Here is a 20220-nt window from a genome sequence, read left to right on the forward strand (position 1 = left end):
CACACACACACACACACACACACACACACACACACACACACACACACTGCTCATATTCAGCCTTGAATAATAATCATCACCACCAAAATAAAAAGATGGAAAAATTAAATCTCCCTCTGATGTGGTGAAATTCATCCTCTGGCCCGAATCTACAGCAGGAGGAGTGAGATGTTACCTGTATCTAGAAAATGCTATTTCCATCTCTCTGGCTTTGTGTCTTCTATATGTGTGTGTGTGTGTGTGTGTGTGTGTGTGTGTGTGTGTGTTTGTGTGTGTGTGTGTATATGTGTGTGTGAGTCGGGCTCGGCTAAATGAGACCCCAGAGGTTTTTAGTCTTACAGCCCGAAGCTTCCTGCACACACATTTAAATGTGTGTGCAGCTCAAGTATGGAGGCAGCGGCTTCCACATGATTGGGATGATGATGATGAGGAGGAGGAGGAGGAGGAGGAGGGACAAGAGGCCAATAACAATGATGACTGGGATAATCGTGCAGTAGATGAGCAGCGTAGGAAAGAGGCTGAAGGTGATGAAGAGGGTGAGGATGATAATGATGATAAGCAGGCTGATGGATGAAGGTGATATCGATGAGGATGATGATGGCCAGGGGGATTACGTTGAAGATGAGCAGGATGAGGATGATAATAATTATGACTGTAAGCAATGATGTCGTACGTAAGCTTAGTAACAGAAGTATGAAGGAGTGAGACAGCTTGAGGAGCTATGTGAGAACTTTAACCAGCAAAGATGGAGAACTCAACCTAAACAAAGAGGTCAGAGAGTAGAAGACATCAGCTGGTGGTCCAGTATTTAGAGTCCAGATATAAACATGTATCTGTGTAACGTTCCACCAGAGAGACATCAGGAGCTACAAGTCACCAGATGATCAACTCTGTTCTCTGTGTTCATGAACAGAACGTCAGACACCATGAAGACACTCAGAGCTTTCACTTGATTCAGCTTTAAGACACAGTCCAGTGGTAGTCAACACGGTTAACAGCTTGAAGCTGTAGACGCTGCTGGTGTTTCAGTTTAAAGGGTGACCGTGTTAACTGGTGACTCAGCAGCACGTGTAGATGTCATCGTAAAAGACTTCAACCAGTTTTAAATATCTGTGTTTATTATCGTAAACAAACATTTACGTGACGAGCAGCCACGGAAGCATTCGGCTGAGAGTCACCAGTTAACACGGTCACTGGTTAAACTGAAACACCTGTTGCTCTGAAACGGTCCTGATAGAACTTGAGTCCGTTGTTGGAATATCGACTCTGACAACCGAACATGAAACAATCAGACATTCAGATGCTGTTTACTGTTTTAAATCAATGTTTAAAGCTCGATAACTCGTCTGATGTTGCCAACATGCACATTTATTATGGCGTCGGCTGTAAAAGGAACCATCACCTTTAGCGCAGAGTAACTGTTAAATCAATAATACAGGTTTCCTCAAACACAGTAACGCCTCCAAATCCCCCAAACGTCTGCCCAGTCATTGTTTTGAATCTCTTCTCCGAGTGTCAGAGCATGAGGACTGAGCTGGGAGGACGTGTGGATTTGGAGATCTTTTGGGTATTATAGGAGTATCAGGGAGTGTGTCTCTGAGTACTTTTCTGATGTACTTCTACAGCCCGAGGACATTTGACCTGAGAATTCATAAAAAGAATAAACCTCTGAGTTATTTTTCCTTCAAACACTGGCTTTAAATTCAGTATTTCTTTATATTTAAGAAGGAAACTCCTCGCAGGTCAACACGATGACCCCAATTTTCGAGATCTTTGACGGATGAATAAAAGATAAAAGTGGTGGGGGGGGGGGGGTATTCCTCACAGGTGGAACCGCTCCTGCCTGACCTCTGACCTTGTTGTGTGCTGTGTGAAAGCGAGGAGGAGGTGAAAGTCCTTACTGATGCAGGCTCCGTGCCAGCCGTAGTGTCCCCGGGGACAGTCGGAGACGCAGTGGTCGCCCAGCAGCCAGGTCCTCGCCGCGCTGCACCACAGACAGACACTGCCGGCGGCCGTCTGCAGGTCGGCCGCGCAGCGCAGACAGTCAGAGCTGCACTCTGCAGGGACACACACACACACACACACACACACACAGGAAATGAAGGCTTGTCTTATATTTTTCGTCATCCCACGTGTAATACAGACAAACATCATAGTCACACAGGTGAGATACCACGTAACCAAAATAAAATGCCTGATAAAGTTTGTTGAATTTTCTTTTTTTCCACACTGCAAACATCTAAGTGAGTTAATACCAGTTTGGACTGATTGATTCTTAGTGATTCTTCCAGTAATGTTCATCCTGCATCATCTATTATTGTGAGGATACCAGTCTTCATTAATACAGCACAGATTAAACTGATAAACAAACTTATTTTTGGTCTTAAGGTGGAAGTTAAGAACAAGATGACCACATCAAGTTGAGCAGTACATGTCATGACATTTACAGGATCTAGAGATTTCGGTCTCAATCTCTGTTGTTTTTGCTCAAGTTAAAATAAAAATAGTCCATTCATCATTTTCAACTCCGCACTAATGTTTCTTCAGTTCAACTCGTGATCTTCATCATCGTCATCGTTTGACACACGTAGCGACAGAGAGAGGCCAGAGAGCAGATGAATCTTTGAAAAACAAACCAGGACTTTTATGTACTCAGAAGAACCTTCTGATCTATATTTACTTCTTCTAAAATCTGTTTACTCTTAAAATGCGTTGCCTGTGGGGATCTTCTTGAAAGACAAACAGAAACAACAAGAGAAGACAATTATGCAACAGAAACACAAGAGAAACATTCATAAAAAGATGAAGTTATAATGAGGACGTCTCATCTATACGTGCTGGGATCGGGTGTTAAGTTCACTAATTAAACCTCAGACATGATTCCTTTGTGAGAAACAAAATCAGAAAAGAAATCTATCAACTCTCAAACTCTCAGATCTCCCTCCATCTTTTAGACCGTGCTGCCGAGATCTCTATCTGCAGAGGAACCAGCAGAACATCGGGGCTCTGCGGGCGAGGAGGCGTGAGCATAAGTGGTAGAGGTAGAGTTTATACTTGTTTAAAAGACAAATGAGAAAAAGAAGATTTTTAAATGTATTAAAAGGCAAAAGTCATTAAATAAAAGAAAAACCTGCACTTGGAGCGACCTGAATCTGTAACCAAGTGATGGAGGGATGAATAAGAAACAGAGAGCAGAAAAGAGAAAAAGCTTTTTCTGTTCCTCTCTGACATGAAGTGAAGGAGTAGGAGTTGTGTTTGACATCTTTGCATGTTATATTTAACTCCCTGTTTCCATGGCTTGGTCAAATAGACGTATTCATACTTCAGACTGCTTCTTTCCATTGTTTCAGTTTCTATAAAGAAAATATGCAGAACTGGAAGAACTGGAGAATAAGCTACATTTAGGTTCATGTCAGGAGGACTTTACATATATTCACACTTAGATGAACATGATTTCCTGGAGAAGCACAATTTTAAACACACAAAAAGTGTGGCCGACATTTAACTCCGACATTATTTCTGACTCCAGAGCAGCAGATCCTCCTGAACCAGGTGAGTCTCCAACATCAACAGACTAAAAGAAGAAGAAGAAGAAGAAGAAGAAGAAGAAGAAGAAGAAGAAGAAGAAGAAGAAGAAGAAGAAGAGCTTCCTGTCCTGTCCCATCCACACCTTTTATATCACATCACATTACAACAAAACCCGTCTCAGCGTTCCTCCTGCAGGTAATCCGGCTCCACGCTGGAGACCAGATAACTCAGGCGTCGGGGGATTATTGACTGTGCAGACTAAAAATGAATATAAAACTGAAATGGTATTGATTCGGGTCCTCTGAGTCCCCCTTTATCACGCAGTTACCAATTCTTTGAAGCACATAACAAGGTATTGTGGAGATATAAATGCACGGCACGCAGACTGGATGATGGTATTCTCCTGTGGGCCAGATTTATTCCAGACATTATCCAATACCTCGCTTTCCTTTCACATTTTTATCCCCCTGCATCCGAAATATATAAAGCAGAATCCCTTTTAACGAGAGTCACGCAGGAAAATAAAGACCCTAATGTCTCTCAATTAGTCGCTTCCTGATAAAAAATAAGAGAAAAGGACTTGAGTCTGCGAGTGCGAGTGCAGCAGAAGTTGAGAAAGCGAGAGGAACTAAAGTGGGACACGTTGTTCATTTGAAGTTACAGGCGTAAGAAGAGACGCTGTGTGGTCCTCTGACGCCGATGTCACCCTGTCTAGACATGCTGCCCCCACAAAAGGAGGATTCACACATGCAGCTATTAAAGCAGCCCGACTCTTCCCTTCACGCTCAGCTCTGAATCACTGTCGGCTCCGTCCCCGTCCCAAAGGAAAAACACAGGACAAGGCAGTTTTAAATGTCAGATAAGGGAGGTAGCTCCACTCTGTCACTCACACAGAAAGGCCCGCATCAACGTGGACCAGATGCAGAACAAACAACGGGAGGGAGCACACGACGACGATGTCAAAGTGTTCACGTCATGTGCGGAATATTAGAGAAGCCACATATTGAGCTGCGATTAAATGTAATAGGAGGCGAATACTTTTCAGAGAGGACACACGTCTTTCTACACAGAAGTATTTCCTGCTCCCATCTCCTGCACATCTCAGCAGCTCACCCCCTGATTACCATCCTTCAGAGGCGCTGGTGGGCTCAAAGCCAGCGTGCAGATAGCTTGTCTGGAAAGGGGTGGAACTTATGCTACAAGCTGAAAATGGGTTCTATGGTACCCTCGAGTCTCCTCTTTACAGATATTCACATTCTATTTGAATACTTGACGAATGCGGAGACTCTTGTGGATCTAACGAGCCCAGCTGAACTCATGTGTGATGACATTAGTCCCTCCCGAGAGGAAACCTCACTGTAAATGTCATGTTGTGACCTTTAGGATGATCACAGCCTCGTGAAACTTAACAACCACAAACTAGAGACAGGAGGCTTTCAGAGGATGTATGACAATAAGGGGGTTTACAGAACAAAGCGCTCACCATCATATTGACAAAAGAATGTCATTCTTTGGAAGAAATCTCCAAATGTCAAAAGTGTTTGATACTAAATCACAGCTTGGGTTTGTTCTCTGGTGTTCCTCGAGGTCTTGGTGATATTTTTAAGGGATTTGTGATCATTTTGATCAACTCTCGAGTGGTACAATTGTTCTTTTTTAAATTAGTATCAAAATCTGTGTGTCAAATGATGTCAATCCCCAAGTTGCTGTAACAACTGTTAAGACAGAATAGATTGTGTCATCACATACGTCTATCATAATGCTCTAAAGCCCTTTTACACTTTATTACTGATTCATGACGAGAACCACTTGACAGACAGCGAGCTACATCTCAGATGAATCACCAGGTTCCCAGCTGTCAGGTGACGTATAGAACACTTCTATGTTGACCTGCTATCTCCCCCTAAAGACCCCCTGTCCCCCCTAAAAATGTGTCTCTCTGAGGGTTAAACTCATGATCAGTGGGTTTGTTTCACTCCTAAAATATCCATTGAGATATATTCTTTGTTTAGTTTACAGCCAGCAGAAGTACAGCTCCACATGTTGTATTCCTTTTCTGTTTCTATGAGGTACAAAGATTAAGGAAAGACGAGTTACTACGACCGGTTAGTCGAGTAACACTCAGCGTTAATACGTTATGAATGCATTAAAGGAGACATGGACGGCTGCTGGTGCTGAAGGAAACGACGTCTCTTAAACACATGATGCTCTTCTTTCTTGTTTCTATGGTGATGCATTTTTGTTATCCAGCATGCGGGTCTATTTTAAGCTTCGTATGTTAAGTGATGACTCCAACGCAATTAAGAAGCAAAAATAAATGAACTGGCGTAGAGCTGTGAGTCTCTCTCTCTCTCTCTCTCTCTCTCTCTCTCTCTCTCTCTCTCTCTAAGGAGACAAGAGGAGAGACAGAGGGAGGGTGAGAGGGCTAAACTGTGTCTCTGCAGCTGACATCAGTCCTCGATGTGAGACTCACATCTCAGGCTTCCAGTCTGAGATGATGAACAACAGTAGAAATTCAACAAGACAACGAACAAACCCGTCAAACCTAAAACCAGACAAACAGCCGGGATCAGGTGTTTAATCACATCCCAATACAAGACTAATAAGAGACGCTATCAATGTGGTGCGATGGGAGATTTATACAACCCAAGAAGGGTTGCCACATCTTGTAAAATGTTCTCCTCTTATACCTTAAAAGATATACTCTCTAAAGGTATACAACTATTCATTTCCATTTTAACGCCATGGCCAGCAGAGAGTTCTGTGAGCTTCATCGCGTGGTTATTTAAAGGTTGGATTCAGTAGAGTTACCGGATAAACAAGTCTCCGGGTCCAATAGAAGGTTTTGATCACATGGGCGTTGTTTACAAGGCGGGGCTTGAGATTTACACCAGATCTTTTGGGTTGTCTGTTGACGTCTCCCTTACATTAGGCTCAAGTTATTGTGTTTACACCCAAAACAACCTGCACAGGTAGGTGAATGCATTTCAGACAGAAGCCTAACTTTTTACTTCAGTCGATTCCATTCAACCAGGAAGGACAGAGGCACCTGCAGCCAATGGGAAGGTTCTCAATCTCCAGGATGGGAACCACCGCAGAGGGGAAACTGCAGTAGGATGACGGTGAAATTCTAACATATGCGTCAACAAGTCAGTCAGAGATCTGAAAATATCGGTTCATGTTGATGAATTATTCATAATCTGTGTCAGAGTAAAGCAGGATTGACTGTCTGAAGAGCGGGTATCTGTTTACTGAGGTAATACATCAAGAGAGAAGTAGAGTCATTCTCTCATAGATGTCTGTACAACCAGAGGAGTCGCCCCCTGGTGGACAGTAATGCAGCTTTAAGACGCTTCAGTATTGGCTTCACTTTTCAGAACCGGAGGTTGCGGCCTGTCTCAGACACGTCAATATTTCCCATCATTCTGCTGGGACTGCTGTCATAATACTGCAGCCAGGCTCAGTCAACATCCAGGATAATGACACATGGAAATGGAAAGAAAGCTAGCGGAGCCGACCCACTGGTGTTTACACAGGAAAGAAGCAATTACTGGGTTTCTTACTGGGCCAACAACAAACGGCTTTTCATTACTACTATCTCTGCTCCAGTCTCCAATAGATGTGGGCCTTTCTGCAAAAAGCATAAATCACAAATGAGCAGCGGTTCCGGACCGAGTGTGATGGCTCCGAACAGTTTAAGGGTTTAGATAACAGTGTTTTTAAAGACAAGCGCTTGTGGAATTTGTCAAATCACCTGGCTGCCTGTGTAAAGTATGAGCGATGAGGCCGCCGCCGCCGCCGCTGTCGAATGGAAATCGAATAAGAGGAGGGGGACGAGACGGAGAAAGTGAGACAGACGGGATGAGAGTGAGAGACAGACGGGATGAGAGTGAGACAGCCAATAGTGAGACATCTGCCTCTGATGCTCTCGTACGTGAACTCGTGATTGAGAGCGGAAGCCTCATCGCCTTAAGAGGTTATGTAACAGAGAAGGTGTAATCCAAGGCGTGTGTGTGTGTGTGTGTGTGTGTGAGAGAGATAGAGTGGGTTTGCATGACAGAATAAATTGTAGAAGGATAAAACAAGAAAGTGAAGGAGGGATAAAATATGTGTCTGTGTGTAAATCTGTGTGTAACTAAATTTGGGTTTGAGAGAGAGCTTAGTGTATATATAAATGTGTGTGTTTGTAAGAGAGAGAGAGAGAGAGAGAGAGAGAGAGAGAGAGAGAGAGAGAGAGAGAGAGAGAGAGGTGTGTGTACATGATAAATAAAGTGTGAGACAGAAAGGAGAAAACAAGAATAAGAAGATAAAGGAGAGATGTGTCCGAGTCTAGAAAATCAGTGTTCGAGAAGGGGCTTAGTGTTAAATGTGAATGTGTGTGTATGAATGTGTGTGAATGTGTGTGTGTGTGAGTGGTGTGTGCGAGTGTGTGTGTCATGCAGAAATGATGACCTCAGTATTTCTGTGGCCCCAAAGTGCCTGAAGGCATCTTTTATTAACCAGAGTTCGGCTGAGCTTGACCCATTTGAGATTAAGGTTGCGTGTGAGTTTGCAAACTAACTGCTTGTGTGGATGTGTAGGTGTGTGTGTGTGTGTGTGTGAGGCGGCCGGTGTGTCTCTGCCCACATACAAGTCTGTGTGTGTCTGTGAGCTAAAATCTGGTTGCGGCTTCACATCTCCAAACAGTGTGTGTCATCAAAAACTGTAATTAAAAGTCACTGTGTTTACCCCCCCCCCTGTTTTTCTGTTTACCCCCCCCCCGCTATCTCCTCCACGCTGGCTTCCCATGGTGTAAACACGCCTGTTTTTAATCTACAGCCAGCGGTCCAGATAGGTAGACTCTCATTTCATTACCCGGCAGAGAGGGAGGACAGCCAGCGCCTCCTCTACGCACAAACACTGAGATATAACATGTCCTATTGACTTTCTGTCTGTTTGTCAAAGACATATTAGCACCTGATGAGGAAGATGAAGTGGAGCGAGGAGGCGTGAAGTATCTCGTGTTTACTGGCAGAGGTCGAAAGAAAGCTCGTCTTCATGGATGATAATTTAGTTTCTTTTATATTATTATCAAAAGGTGAAGATACGCTTATGGAAAGAAACTCTTCCTCCAGGTTGTTGTTTTGTAGTTAAAGACACATTTCATAGTTCCCTCTTAAAGGAACAGAAACACACGATTCTCCAGGAACATTAACAGGACTGTAAGGTTTACGTTACGGCCATCACTGCAGTTTGATTTCAACTGTTGGGGGGGGGTTGTTGTCTTTTTAGTGAATTCCAAAAATACAAATACAACAATCTTTGCCAGTTGATCGGCGACTATAATAACTATAAACTCTCCTTCAGCTTGTACTCCTGCAGATCCTTCCAGACCCAACGGTTCTCAAGAACCCGACGGCAGAGCTTTCAGGAGACAGATATCAATCGAAGAGCATCTATTGTACAGAGACAGCTGGCTTCCTCTCTCATGAAACATGCAGGTTATGTGTCTCTGTGTGCGTGATCATGGAAAGCTCAGCGGGCAGAGCGAGGTACTGACCCTCCAAGAGTTGGTGGTTCAATTCCCACTGGGGCCCACTCAGGATATAAATACAAGCACTCATGGCAGCGTGTATTTTTGACGAACGGCACACACACGCACACACACACACACACACACACACACACAGGCTGACTTACTGAGACACTCTCCAGTGACGCGGTGGAGGAAAAGCCCCTCCTCGCAGCTCGTCCTGCAGTAGCCGCTCTGTAGGGAGGCCAGCGGGGGGCAGGAGGTGCAGTCGGCCTGGGAGGGACCGGAGCAGGTCTGGCAGGACGGGTGGCATGCTGGGAGGTGGAAGACAGAGGGAGGACAGGGACAAAATGGAGAATGCAGTGAAGTTGTATGAGAACGTAATAGTGTAGGAGACGGGTTCGGCTCCTCTTCCTTCACCGGCTAGTCTCTGACTTTGTCTGCTCTAGTCTTTGGTGCTGGGAGGTAGCGTACGGTTGGTTTATCAGAGCTTGTTTGCTTGACAGCTTCTAGAGAACAACTGCTGCTAGAAAACACTGAGACTGAACCACACAGACAGTAAATGTGCCATAAAAAACAAAACACAAAACGATTAAAAAAAAGAGGCTAAACAGCTCCGTGGAGCCGCAGAGTTGAGGATAATTATTTGTGGCTTTGTTATTACGAGCAGCATCTTTCACATTACTCAGAGTCATTGGATCCATCGCCGTGATATGAAAGTATTGATCGATGGAGCTTTAACTTCGGGCTGTGTCGTATTGCAAAGCATGAAGAAGTCACCAGCATCTAAACTTTGTGGTGAAAGTTCACTCTCTTGAGGACAGGAATACAGTATCTCTTCAGGGTATCTGGGTAAGCTTTCTAATGAGCCAATCAGCAGCGAAGGAGTCCAGGCCAACTCAGCAAACGGGCCCTATTTATTCTGAAGTCCCAGAGGGAAACGGAGTCTGAGCCCATCGCTCTTCCTTACGTCTGCGTCTGCCATTTCAATTACTCAGCCAAAGTTTGGAGGAATAAAGATAATGTATGAAGGGATTCAATGACAACAGGTTTCTGTCTCTCTCAAGATAAACTATAAAGATTCTGTGTGCTGGTAGACGGGAGCTGGGAGGGGTCGTGTTGCTTCAAACCGAGCCGATGTGATGAATGGGAGATAAGAGCAAATGGATTTTCATTAACAAGGTGGCTCATGGGGGGGGGGGGGGGGCGAGCATCAAGAATAACTCTATAGAAACAGACCATCTTCTCTCTGATGGTCTCGTTTACTGATGGAGGTCTGATGGAGGACCAGGACTACACTGAGACTGGTTCAGGACCAGTTAAAAGCTCCTCACAGTCATCTTGAATGCAGACCTTTGCTTGTGAGTATTTCTACACTGTGTTACTGCTACTTCTACTATTGCGCTGCTCTTGCACAGCTATCTTTGTGAGGACCAGCTTCTGACCTTAAAGGAGGACATCTTCATGAAGTGAGGACATTTCATCCAGTCCTCACTTCTTCAAAGGGCTGCATGAGAGTTTTAGGGTTACGGTTTTCTCAGGAACAAGAGGATGCATCGTGTAAATGTGTGTGCTCAAGTAAAGACTAAGAATGTGTGTGTGTGTGTGTGTGTGTGCTCTCACCTTCGCACAGGTTGCTCTGGATGAAGAAGCCTTGTGGGCTGGTGGGGACACAGCGGCCCTCGTGCAAGCAGGACGGGGAGAGACAGGCTGTACAGTTGTCTGCAGATGAACCGGTACAGTGCCAGCAGGAGGGATGACACTCTGAGGACACAGACGGCTCATTTTATATTCACCACAGACAGAAGAGGATGCTCGCTCCTCAACTGTGCCGCCTCACTACTTAACCAGGAGCGTCCTGTCATGTTGATGTTTACCTTCTCAGAGAGCGATGTCACTGATTTATTACTTCACTGTTTTTAGGTTTTGAAAGTGTTATTATTTTTATGATCATAAGCTTTTTTCTTTATTAAAGAACACAAAACATTCATCTCCGAATGAGCAGAAACGATTTAACTTTTAGCTGATTTCCATCTGAAGTCATTAATTTACATGCAACACCATGACATGGTCTCCATCACACTAACAACTACACAGACTACAGTCTACCAGCACATATCAACAGATAGATGAGGGCACAACCATTCAGTACAACTGTACACTTACACTTACAATTCATCCCAATTAAACACCTGAATCACAGTCAAATTAATATCGACGTCACTGGTTGCTCAATATTCATGTTGTTGCATCATGGGACAGAGAATGAGAGCGTGTGCAGGTTTTAAATCCAACGCTGGATGAAGTGAAATGAAAGAGCAGATTGTGGTTCTGCCCACTTTCTCAGAGCGGAGCTACAAAAGGATCCTTGAGCAGCTTTGTGTGATATCCTGAATATCGATCGGGCTTCTGGAGACAGAATGAGACTTAAGAGGTTGGTTTTTGGACCAAATGTTACAATGACGGCGATTTAATGATCAAAAAACCCTTTATGGTTGTTTTGAGTGCGGTCTTACTGGTCTGGGATCAGCCGGCTATACAACAATGAAGATGCAGAAGAATCACAGCGTACAAACATGTTTGTGCTGCTTTTCTTTACAAGGTTACTTTATTTGTCTTTGAACAAAAGGGCTGCACAACAAAATTCAGATTGAAGTTCAAAGATTGACTTTCAACATTTAACAACGTCAATGTTCTACTCATAGTTGTGTTTTCTGCTGCTCCTTAACGCAGCTTTGATCTATCGAACTCTAAATGTAGCTTCATCTGACGAGGGTTTGGCCACTGCTGCAACATTTCTGTGCTTCTTGTGTCGTTCACCCTTCCCTTACCCTTCCCTCTCTCTCTCACACACACACACACACACACACACACATCCCCCCCCACATAGTGCTGCCCTGAAACAGGCCTTTTGTGCAGCTCTAGATGTCTGCTTTGGCTGCACTATTTTGGCAAATAGTTGAGCGGCGATAGAGGAGCCATGAGCCGACCTGCTGGTGGCGTCGGTGGGGATGAGAGACAAAGGGCCTGTCACCATCTACTGTGTGTGTGTGTGTGTGTGTGTGCACTGCATGACTTATTTTAAGTGTATAGAAAATACAATCAAGTATGTGTGAGTTTATAATTACTCCTCTCTGGGTTCTTTCACAGGGCTGTCAGCTGTATCCGGGTCTTGTGTACTCTGCATGACAGCCACTGGCAGGAACAGACTGGTGCTCTACCTGAGCCAACACTGCAGCGTGTGTGTGTGTGTCTGTGTGTGTGTGTCAACCATACAGAAAACATTTACCCCATGGGAACACCTCAGCGTCAGAGCGAGGACCTTGAAAAGTCACAACAGTGTCAGTCGAAGCGGTCAATCATCGCCCACCTTCTTCACAGCCGCCTGTACCCATAATCCCCTTCTTCCTCCCAGAAATGTGGCAACTTTAATGGTTGGCTGAGATGATAAGACGGACTATAAGTTACCACAACAACAAGTGTGTACATCCATGAATACACACACAACAAACGCTCATAAACGCAGTTTACACAAACCTTAATATCACCAGCAGAAAAACAAACACTCAGAGGCGAGTTGAACAGGCTTCATGTCAAACTTCATAAATAAGAGGAGAGAAGAAGAACCTCCTGTCTCCCCCAAACACACAAACAACAGTGCAGTTTAAAAGGCTCAGAGGCTCTCCATGTCTCTGACATCATCCAGCACAGCTCAGGTGCGTGTTGACACTTCCTGTAAGCGCCGGTGAGCTTGCGGCTCGACCTGTCGACGGAGCGGCATCGAACCTCCTACACACCGACTATCTCTGTCTGCACCGGAGGGCTGCAGACTGCAGAGGAGGTCGGCTTTGTCTTTCAGTCCTGCTCTCAGACTCCTGACAGCTCGTCAGCTCAGACCCACTCACTGTGTGTGTGTGTGTGTGTGTGTGTGTGTGAGAGAGAGTCTAATGTGCATGTTTACATGCCGTCCTCCCCCGCTTCAGGACAGTAGCTGCTGAGGAGGTCTGAGTATCTGCCAGAGCAACTCTAACACACACACACACACACGCACACACACTCGCACACTTGTACGACAGCCTCCATTGTTCCCATCCAAACACCTGAACCCACTGACACTCCACTGAGGGAAACCTTTGCTGAATGGAAGAACTCTGTGTTTCTGTGGAGTGGAGCTTTGACGACTCGTCGTTTATCCCGCTGATCCTGGGATCGCTGTGTCGAGCCTCGTTTAGGAGGTTTAGGGGTGAAAGAGAAGCGGCGGACATGTTGGCTGATGAACAACGTGACTCTGTGCTGAGACAAGCAGTTCTAATCCAATGTTCTTTCTTTTTCTTTTTTTTACAAAGATTTGTTTCCAAAGCGTGAGCAGGACAAAGGCACAAATCCAATATCTGATTTTTTTTTAGATGTTGCTGAGACATAACTCAAATCACATGACTGAAAACGCTGCTCAGTACATAAACGGGTTTTTATTGGCCGATTCCCTTCGTCGCTTGTAAGCCATAACTGAAACAAGTCGAGCACACAACATCAAACACGTAGAGAGAGATGCAGAGCGTGACGTGACGTTGGCAGTCTAAGCCTGGGTCGCACCAACGAGGATTCATTTAATCTAAGACTAGTTCTAGTCGGAGTTCAGCAAAACTGGGTTTAAAATGAGTAAATCCAGATTTTAAATAAAGCAGAGCTCTGCTGCACAATTGTGCTCTAACCTCCTGAACTACTAATCTCTGTTGAGTTAACCAGAGCCTGATGAACCCAGGTAAATGACAGAAGTGCTCACTTGCACTGGAACAACGTTAAGCGTCCTTTACAGCTGCTTTTCTGCTCCTGTTGCTGGTTCATCAGGTGTTTGTGTTTGATTCTGTCTCTGTAGTCAGTGAGAATGTTTGCTTTGCCAGACTTTCCATTGAGTAACAACAGCCTTTAATTTACCCCCCCCGTATTGGCTCAGTGTTGGTCCCCTGCGATCACGTCGATGAGTGGGTGCTACAGGACGCTCTAACCCAACTACTACGCATCGATTTGAGATTGTCTCTTCCAGCACGATTAAGGGAATCCAATAACAGCTAACAGCTATTCCAGGTAGAGTAAGTGAATCTGCTCCGGGGGCCCGCCCCGTTCTGAACTTATGAAAAGTAAACTGTTGTGAGGAGACGGATCAGCTACGACCTACAAGGCTTCGGGCTCAAGTTTCCTAGAATTGAAGCGATGCAGAGACTCATCACTCGTACATTTAATTTGCAGGCTGCTCAAGTGTGACGCAAAGTGAGGAATTTGACTTTCTGTATTGTGAAAGAAAGGAGCCCAGAGGCTGCACAGATCCATTATTCAGGAGGTAAAAAAGCATGATAAATAATTTGCGTCAAGCTGAATAATTTTGTGTCTCCAAAGAGAGGCGGCAAACTGCGATTTTCGAGACCCGCTCACTTTCTTCACAAAGGAAACAGCACAGGAAGTGTGTGGGGGGGGGGGGGCGAAAAGTACCGACAACAGCAGCAACAAATTACAATGTTCCCGAGCTTCAGGAATCCAGGAAGCCGTGCAGACTTTCCTTCAGAGCGCCCTGTAATTGACGAGTGCTCGCTGCTTGTAGCACAGCTGTGAGCAGACGCTGAGGACTTATCTGCAAAGCCGTGGGAAAGCCCATTACACCTACCCAGAATGCAACCTGCCTTGTCTTCAAACTCCTCATGTCTCGTACGTCACGCTGAAGTCAAAGAAGTGAGAAAGGCAGAAAAAAAAATAACCCAATATCTTCTGTTCAGTTTCAGGCTTTTATGATAAATAATAGTTCATTTAAATTATGAATCATTATGATTATTATTATGATGATTATGATATGAACATAATATAATGACATGTAAATATATTGTTATTATTATTATTATTATTAGGATATTGCTGTTGAAGCGTATATATATTTATTAACACTGGACTACATCTTTTGTCTTTCACATCTCATAGACTCTCAGTCGTATACTGTTGCCTCTTATACAAACACACACACACACACACACACACACACACACACACACACACACTCTACGTAACCCAATCTAATTATATCTATAGTCCCGGATTCTTATCATTGAATTACCTACAGTACGTCATCGTAACTGCTCTATGTTATTGTCTTTACGTTGATTTTCCATGTTTATATCAATTAATGTTTTTTTGTCACAATGCTTCACTCTTCCACCAAGTTGAATGAAAGTCGTGCCGGTAGTTTTTCTATAATCTTGCTGACAAACAAACATAAAAAAGAAACCAGAGCCAGAAAGCAGAACCTCCTTGGTGGTAGTAAGGTAGCATCACCAAAAACAAACAAGACTAAACTACTCAAAAAAATGAAAATGAAAAGATAGAATACACAAATTCTGTTCATGAAAATCTAGAGAAACAACCTCCTTCTTTCCTGGAGACATTCAACATCTCATGCTATCAGAACCACTCTCACCGATGCACTCCACAGTCTGTGAAGTACATTCAACCTGAACGTAAGCAGCAGCTTGATCTCATTTCAGCTCAGAGCCGACGAGAAGTGAGCCGAACAAAACGCCAGCGTTGGCTTCGGCTCCACGAAGAGACAGCAGGTAGAACAAATACCCTCCTGTCTGCCAATAACACCGACTGCAGGATGGTCGCTGGGTACAAAGACTGAGGAGGGAGGAGAGATGATGGGCGAGCGGCTAAATGGATAGAATTTCACAGCACACGGTTAGACGGTACGAGGGAGGTAAAGAAAACCGATCAGTCTTTTTATCTCCCTTCTCCTCTTCCTTGTCGTCCCGCTTCATTAAAAAACACAAAAAAACCATCCCCTGGCTGTCTGGCAAGGAGGTGGTGTGTGTGTGTGTGTGTGTGTGTGTGTGTGTGTGTGTGTGTGTGTGTGTTGGTAGGCGGGTGATAATTATTAAAAATGAGCCTGTTACATGCACAATTTCACACTCACAAACAACCTAATCAGGTGTCTCCACACACACACACACACACACACACACACACACACACACACACACACTCACACACTATCTTTATTCTCCAAACAGAAACACACCCACAGAGTCTAGACACACACACACACACTACTCTGCATACCTTCCAAACACCAAATCAAGAATAAACTTTGAGTTTTGTGCCAAAATGACCAAGAGAGGAAACTCTTAGAGCTCCAGCATGTTGCTGGAACAGCTGCACTAAATCTACAGTCTACTAGGGCTGCACAATATACTGTATATATATATATATATATATATATATATATGTTCCTCACATCCTGCAGTAAACTACTAATTACTCATTTCAGCAATAAAAGATACTTTTCCCTTTTTAAGTTTTCTCTTAACTTCTGATCGATTCTGTTTACTCTGTGAGCGAAATTTAAAATAAATGTAAAAAGCCAGTATTAAACCGGAAAGTCACTTAACATTTGGCTGCAACTAATGTTTATTTTCATCACTGATTACTCCATTGATTTTGTTTTTTATTAAGGACACTAATCGATGTGTCCTTGAGCAAGACACTTAACCCCAAAATTGCTCCCGTAGCTGTGCCTACGGTGTAGAAATGTGATAGCCTCTGAATTGTAAGTCGCTTTGGATAAAAGTGTCTGCTAAATGACTGTAATGTAATGCTTTCATTGAGCCTGAACAAACAACATCAGTGTCACCCGATCGGCTTTTAAACCCACAGTGACTCGTGATGGACTTGCTGATTAGCTCGTTAACTAGCTAACAGCTCTCAGCAGGAGGCAGAGACAGCGCCGGCTCACCCTCACAGCTGCTGATCCTCTACAATGAAGGAGGAAATGAAACCTCCTGCACTCACCTCTGCATGTATGCATGTAGTCCGGGAAGCTGCGTGCAGGACACCCGGACGTGCAGACGCCGTGCTGCAGGTGAGCGGACTGCAGCAGGAGGGCCTCCGCTGGTTTCGGACATTGGACGCAGTCCGAGGCCAGCGGTCCCACGCAGGAGCGACAGGAGGGGTGACAATCTGAAAGCAGGGGACGTGAAAGGGTCATGTATTTACTTGTACGATCTTAAAGTAAGCTTTGGTTTAAGCTCTTACTGTGGCAGGTGTCGTCCTGGGAGTAGAGCCCCTCCCCACAGGCCTCCACACACTGGCCCTGGTGGAGCAGGAGCCCACCTGGACACGAGGTACACTGGGATACCGAGGAGCCCCAACAGGAGGCGCAGGAGCTGTGGCAGGCTGAAGAGAGTCGGTGTGAAGGCGGTTAATACGTTCTCTTCTTCATGGTTACACATTTAACGGTCTTTTTGTGCTGGAGAGCGGTCCTACCTCTGCATCTGCTGTGGCTGTCCAGGTAATGCTGAGCTGGACACTGGGAAATACACTTCCCATGATGCAAGGCGGTCCCCGGCAGACAGCTCATGCACATGGGGTTGTCAGGGAAACAGGAGGCACAGGACGAATCACAGGCTGTGAAACCGAAGCGTGTGAATGTTAATGGACCAGATAACACCGTAAGTAGGACCTAAGCTTCTCCAGTCAATCGATACCTGCAATCAGGCCTGTTTGTGCCCACATCTAAAAACACACAACAACAATCATGTCAAGCGTTCTTAAAACACGACGTGTGATGTCATTAAAAAGCTGCTTTTTTTTGGTTCCAGCTGGAAACCAACTTTTTGGTACCGAACCAATTTATTTTTTGTTGAAATGCAGAAACAGTTCAACGTTCGGTGCGACAGGAGGTTTATTTTCAGTTTCTTGAAACTGAAAAAGGTTTTGTATTGAGAACCACCGAGGAAGTCAGTCCAACTTTTTGTTTTAATTGTTAAAGTGTGTTGTTTGCCATAGTTATAGATTTAAAAGTGATAAAAAGTTGAGTTAAAAACAGAATGTGTCCAGAAAACAAAATGAACTTATTTAGGGAGCATGAAGTGTGTGTGTGTGTGTGTGTGTGTGTGTGTGTAGACTTCCACATTGACATGACCTGTTGTCACGCACACATGCTCAGACAGATCTTTGCCTCCATCTAAACGGAGGCTGAAATCAGTGAGAGGTATTCCTACGGCATGCCGGAGGGGACATAAACAAGCAAAGCTGTCAAATCTAACCCAGGAAGCCCTGCGGAGGAAAACGGAGAAGTTAAAAACCCTTCAGCTCTCTCTCCGGGTGTTGACATTTAAAACCAGACCTCAAAGCAACACACTGGCAAGTTCTAATGGATGTGACCTTTTTCCCAGAAAGTTGCCCAGGTTTCTGACATTTCCTAAAGAAGAGGGGCTCCTCGCTGAGTGCTTCAAGTCTTCCTCGTGAGCCGGAGGAGTTGAAGAGTCTCCCTCATCAACCCCTCCAGGTGGCTCTAACCAAAAAGAAGGAGCTCAGCTCATCGTCGCCCCGAAGGAGGGAGCCTCGTCTGGCCTCTTCTTCATCTTACCACTCAGAAATAGAAACCATCCATATTCATGCAGGATCTCCTTATTCACAGAGCTTCTGGATCCTCATTAGTGCGAGAGAGAACTGCTAATTAGCCTACTGTATCTTTCTTATTGTTTGTTTTCTAACTCTGACTACTGCTGACTTCATCGCTTTAGCACCGTGTGGAGTCAGCGCTGGCAAGAAGCTCCACAGGGAGGCTAAAAAAAAACAACACGAGCCCAAACAAGCCTTCACCTCCGGTTGACTGCCAACACTCAACCGCTCATCGTCTCAGGTTGTGTTTTCTCTTCACAGCCTTGGCACATTCTGTGACACTTCATTTCTCTGTTTCAATATCAACTTTCCCTCGTCATGAAGTGAGGCTGCAGAGGAACACGCTGCAGACGGATCACCTTCAATATCACACGTTCTGCAGCCCTATTGACGATGAATGAATTGTGCTTTATTCTTTTTAGCCTATTTCTCAGAAATCAGACCCGACATGTTTATTTTCAGACATTTTAAGGATTTAGAATGAAACTCCACTCTTCCTATTTCTAAGGATAATTAAAGGCAAACATGCCGACTAAAGGCCGTCACATTGAAATACTTTCTGTGCAGCAGAATGATATATAACAGCAGATTTACCTGAAAGCCTTCTGCAATTTGAAGATGCTCTGTTGAAAAGCCTTTACTTTGTATTACAGATGAACCCGACTGTCCCATTAGTGCAGGAAATAAGACCAGAATGCAGTGCGGGATGTGCTCTCTGTGAGGCTGAATGTGATATGTTTATGGGTCTGTTTTGAGGGGATTCTGGGAAACACAGAAAACTAGTAATTGAAGTAGATAATTCAGGTTAAAGACGATATTTATGTGTGTTGGGTTAAAGGGCCGGTGGGAGTATTCCTCTTATTCCTAAAATACAAATACTGATAAAAAGATAACCTGCTACACATCAATGACACACCTTCTGTTTTATTTAACAGTGTCTAAACGGGTCAACTTTACCGTAGCAGACGTCTTCTTGACTGTAGAAGCCGGCGCCACAGTCGGGAACACATTCCCCGTCTTTGAGCAAGGCAGCCGGGTCCGAACACGACACGCACTCCTGCTGGGTCGGCCCGCGGCACTCTGAGCAGGACCCGTCACAGCCTGGTGGGAAGAACAGGGAAATGATGTCTGTCTTTAGAATTCGTCTGTTTTTGTTCAATAAACATAGGAAGAGGAAATACAAAGAATACGGACAAAGAAACCTAAAGAAATAGGAGAAATATGTAGAACATGAGAGTTTAGAGCAGTGTTGGGTTCAGAGATGTTGATCGGGGGGGATGTGCAAAAGTGTGTTAGAGAATTCATGTAATGCACGGAGACAGATGATGATGAGACACACTGTACCTGAGAGGAAACTGTTGTTGTGGTATTTACTGTGTATCGTCAGTGTGAAATAGTCTGAAGGCGAGACCCCCCAGGCAAAAAATATTGCTTTATATGCATTGGGCTATTTTGGGCTATTTTGGGCTATTTCGCTTCCATAACACGTCTTCTTTCAGACTAGTGGAGAGAAAACATCCAAAATACACATTCAGGTTTTTATTTTACTACTTTGTCTGTTTGCGTCTGTAGATTTCTGCTAAAATCACCAACAGTTACCGTTAGATAACACCTCATTTGCATATTTAAACACAACTTGTAATAGAATAAATACTCCTCTTAATGTGAGTGATGAAGTGGTGAAGTTTGATGGTGATATCTATGAGTTCATGTTGTGACTCTATTCACCTGTAGAG

The 20220-nt window shown here is 44.4% G+C and overlaps 1 protein-coding gene across 1 annotated transcript in view; it reads right to left on the reverse strand.

Moving 5' to 3' along the window:
* The window catches only part of fras1 (Fraser extracellular matrix complex subunit 1), a 216861-nt gene that overhangs the window by 83796 nt on the left and 112845 nt on the right, over positions 1-20220 (reverse strand). The window contains exons 14-20 of the mRNA XM_031870528.1: positions 19442-19585; positions 17345-17485; positions 17114-17254; positions 16871-17038; positions 10664-10804; positions 9208-9354; positions 1902-2057 (exon numbers count right to left, since the gene is read on the reverse strand). Of these exons, the coding sequence (XP_031726388.1) occupies positions 1902-2057; positions 9208-9354; positions 10664-10804; positions 16871-17038; positions 17114-17254; positions 17345-17485; positions 19442-19585 (1038 nt within the window). The remainder of the gene's footprint in view (positions 1-1901; positions 2058-9207; positions 9355-10663; positions 10805-16870; positions 17039-17113; positions 17255-17344; positions 17486-19441; positions 19586-20220) is intronic.

The sequence above is a fragment of the Anarrhichthys ocellatus genome, unplaced genomic scaffold (assembly GCF_004355925.1).
Source record: "Anarrhichthys ocellatus isolate YVR2014 unplaced genomic scaffold, GSC_Weel_1.0 scaffold53, whole genome shotgun sequence".
NCBI classification, from domain to species: domain Eukaryota; kingdom Metazoa; phylum Chordata; class Actinopteri; order Perciformes; family Anarhichadidae; genus Anarrhichthys; species Anarrhichthys ocellatus.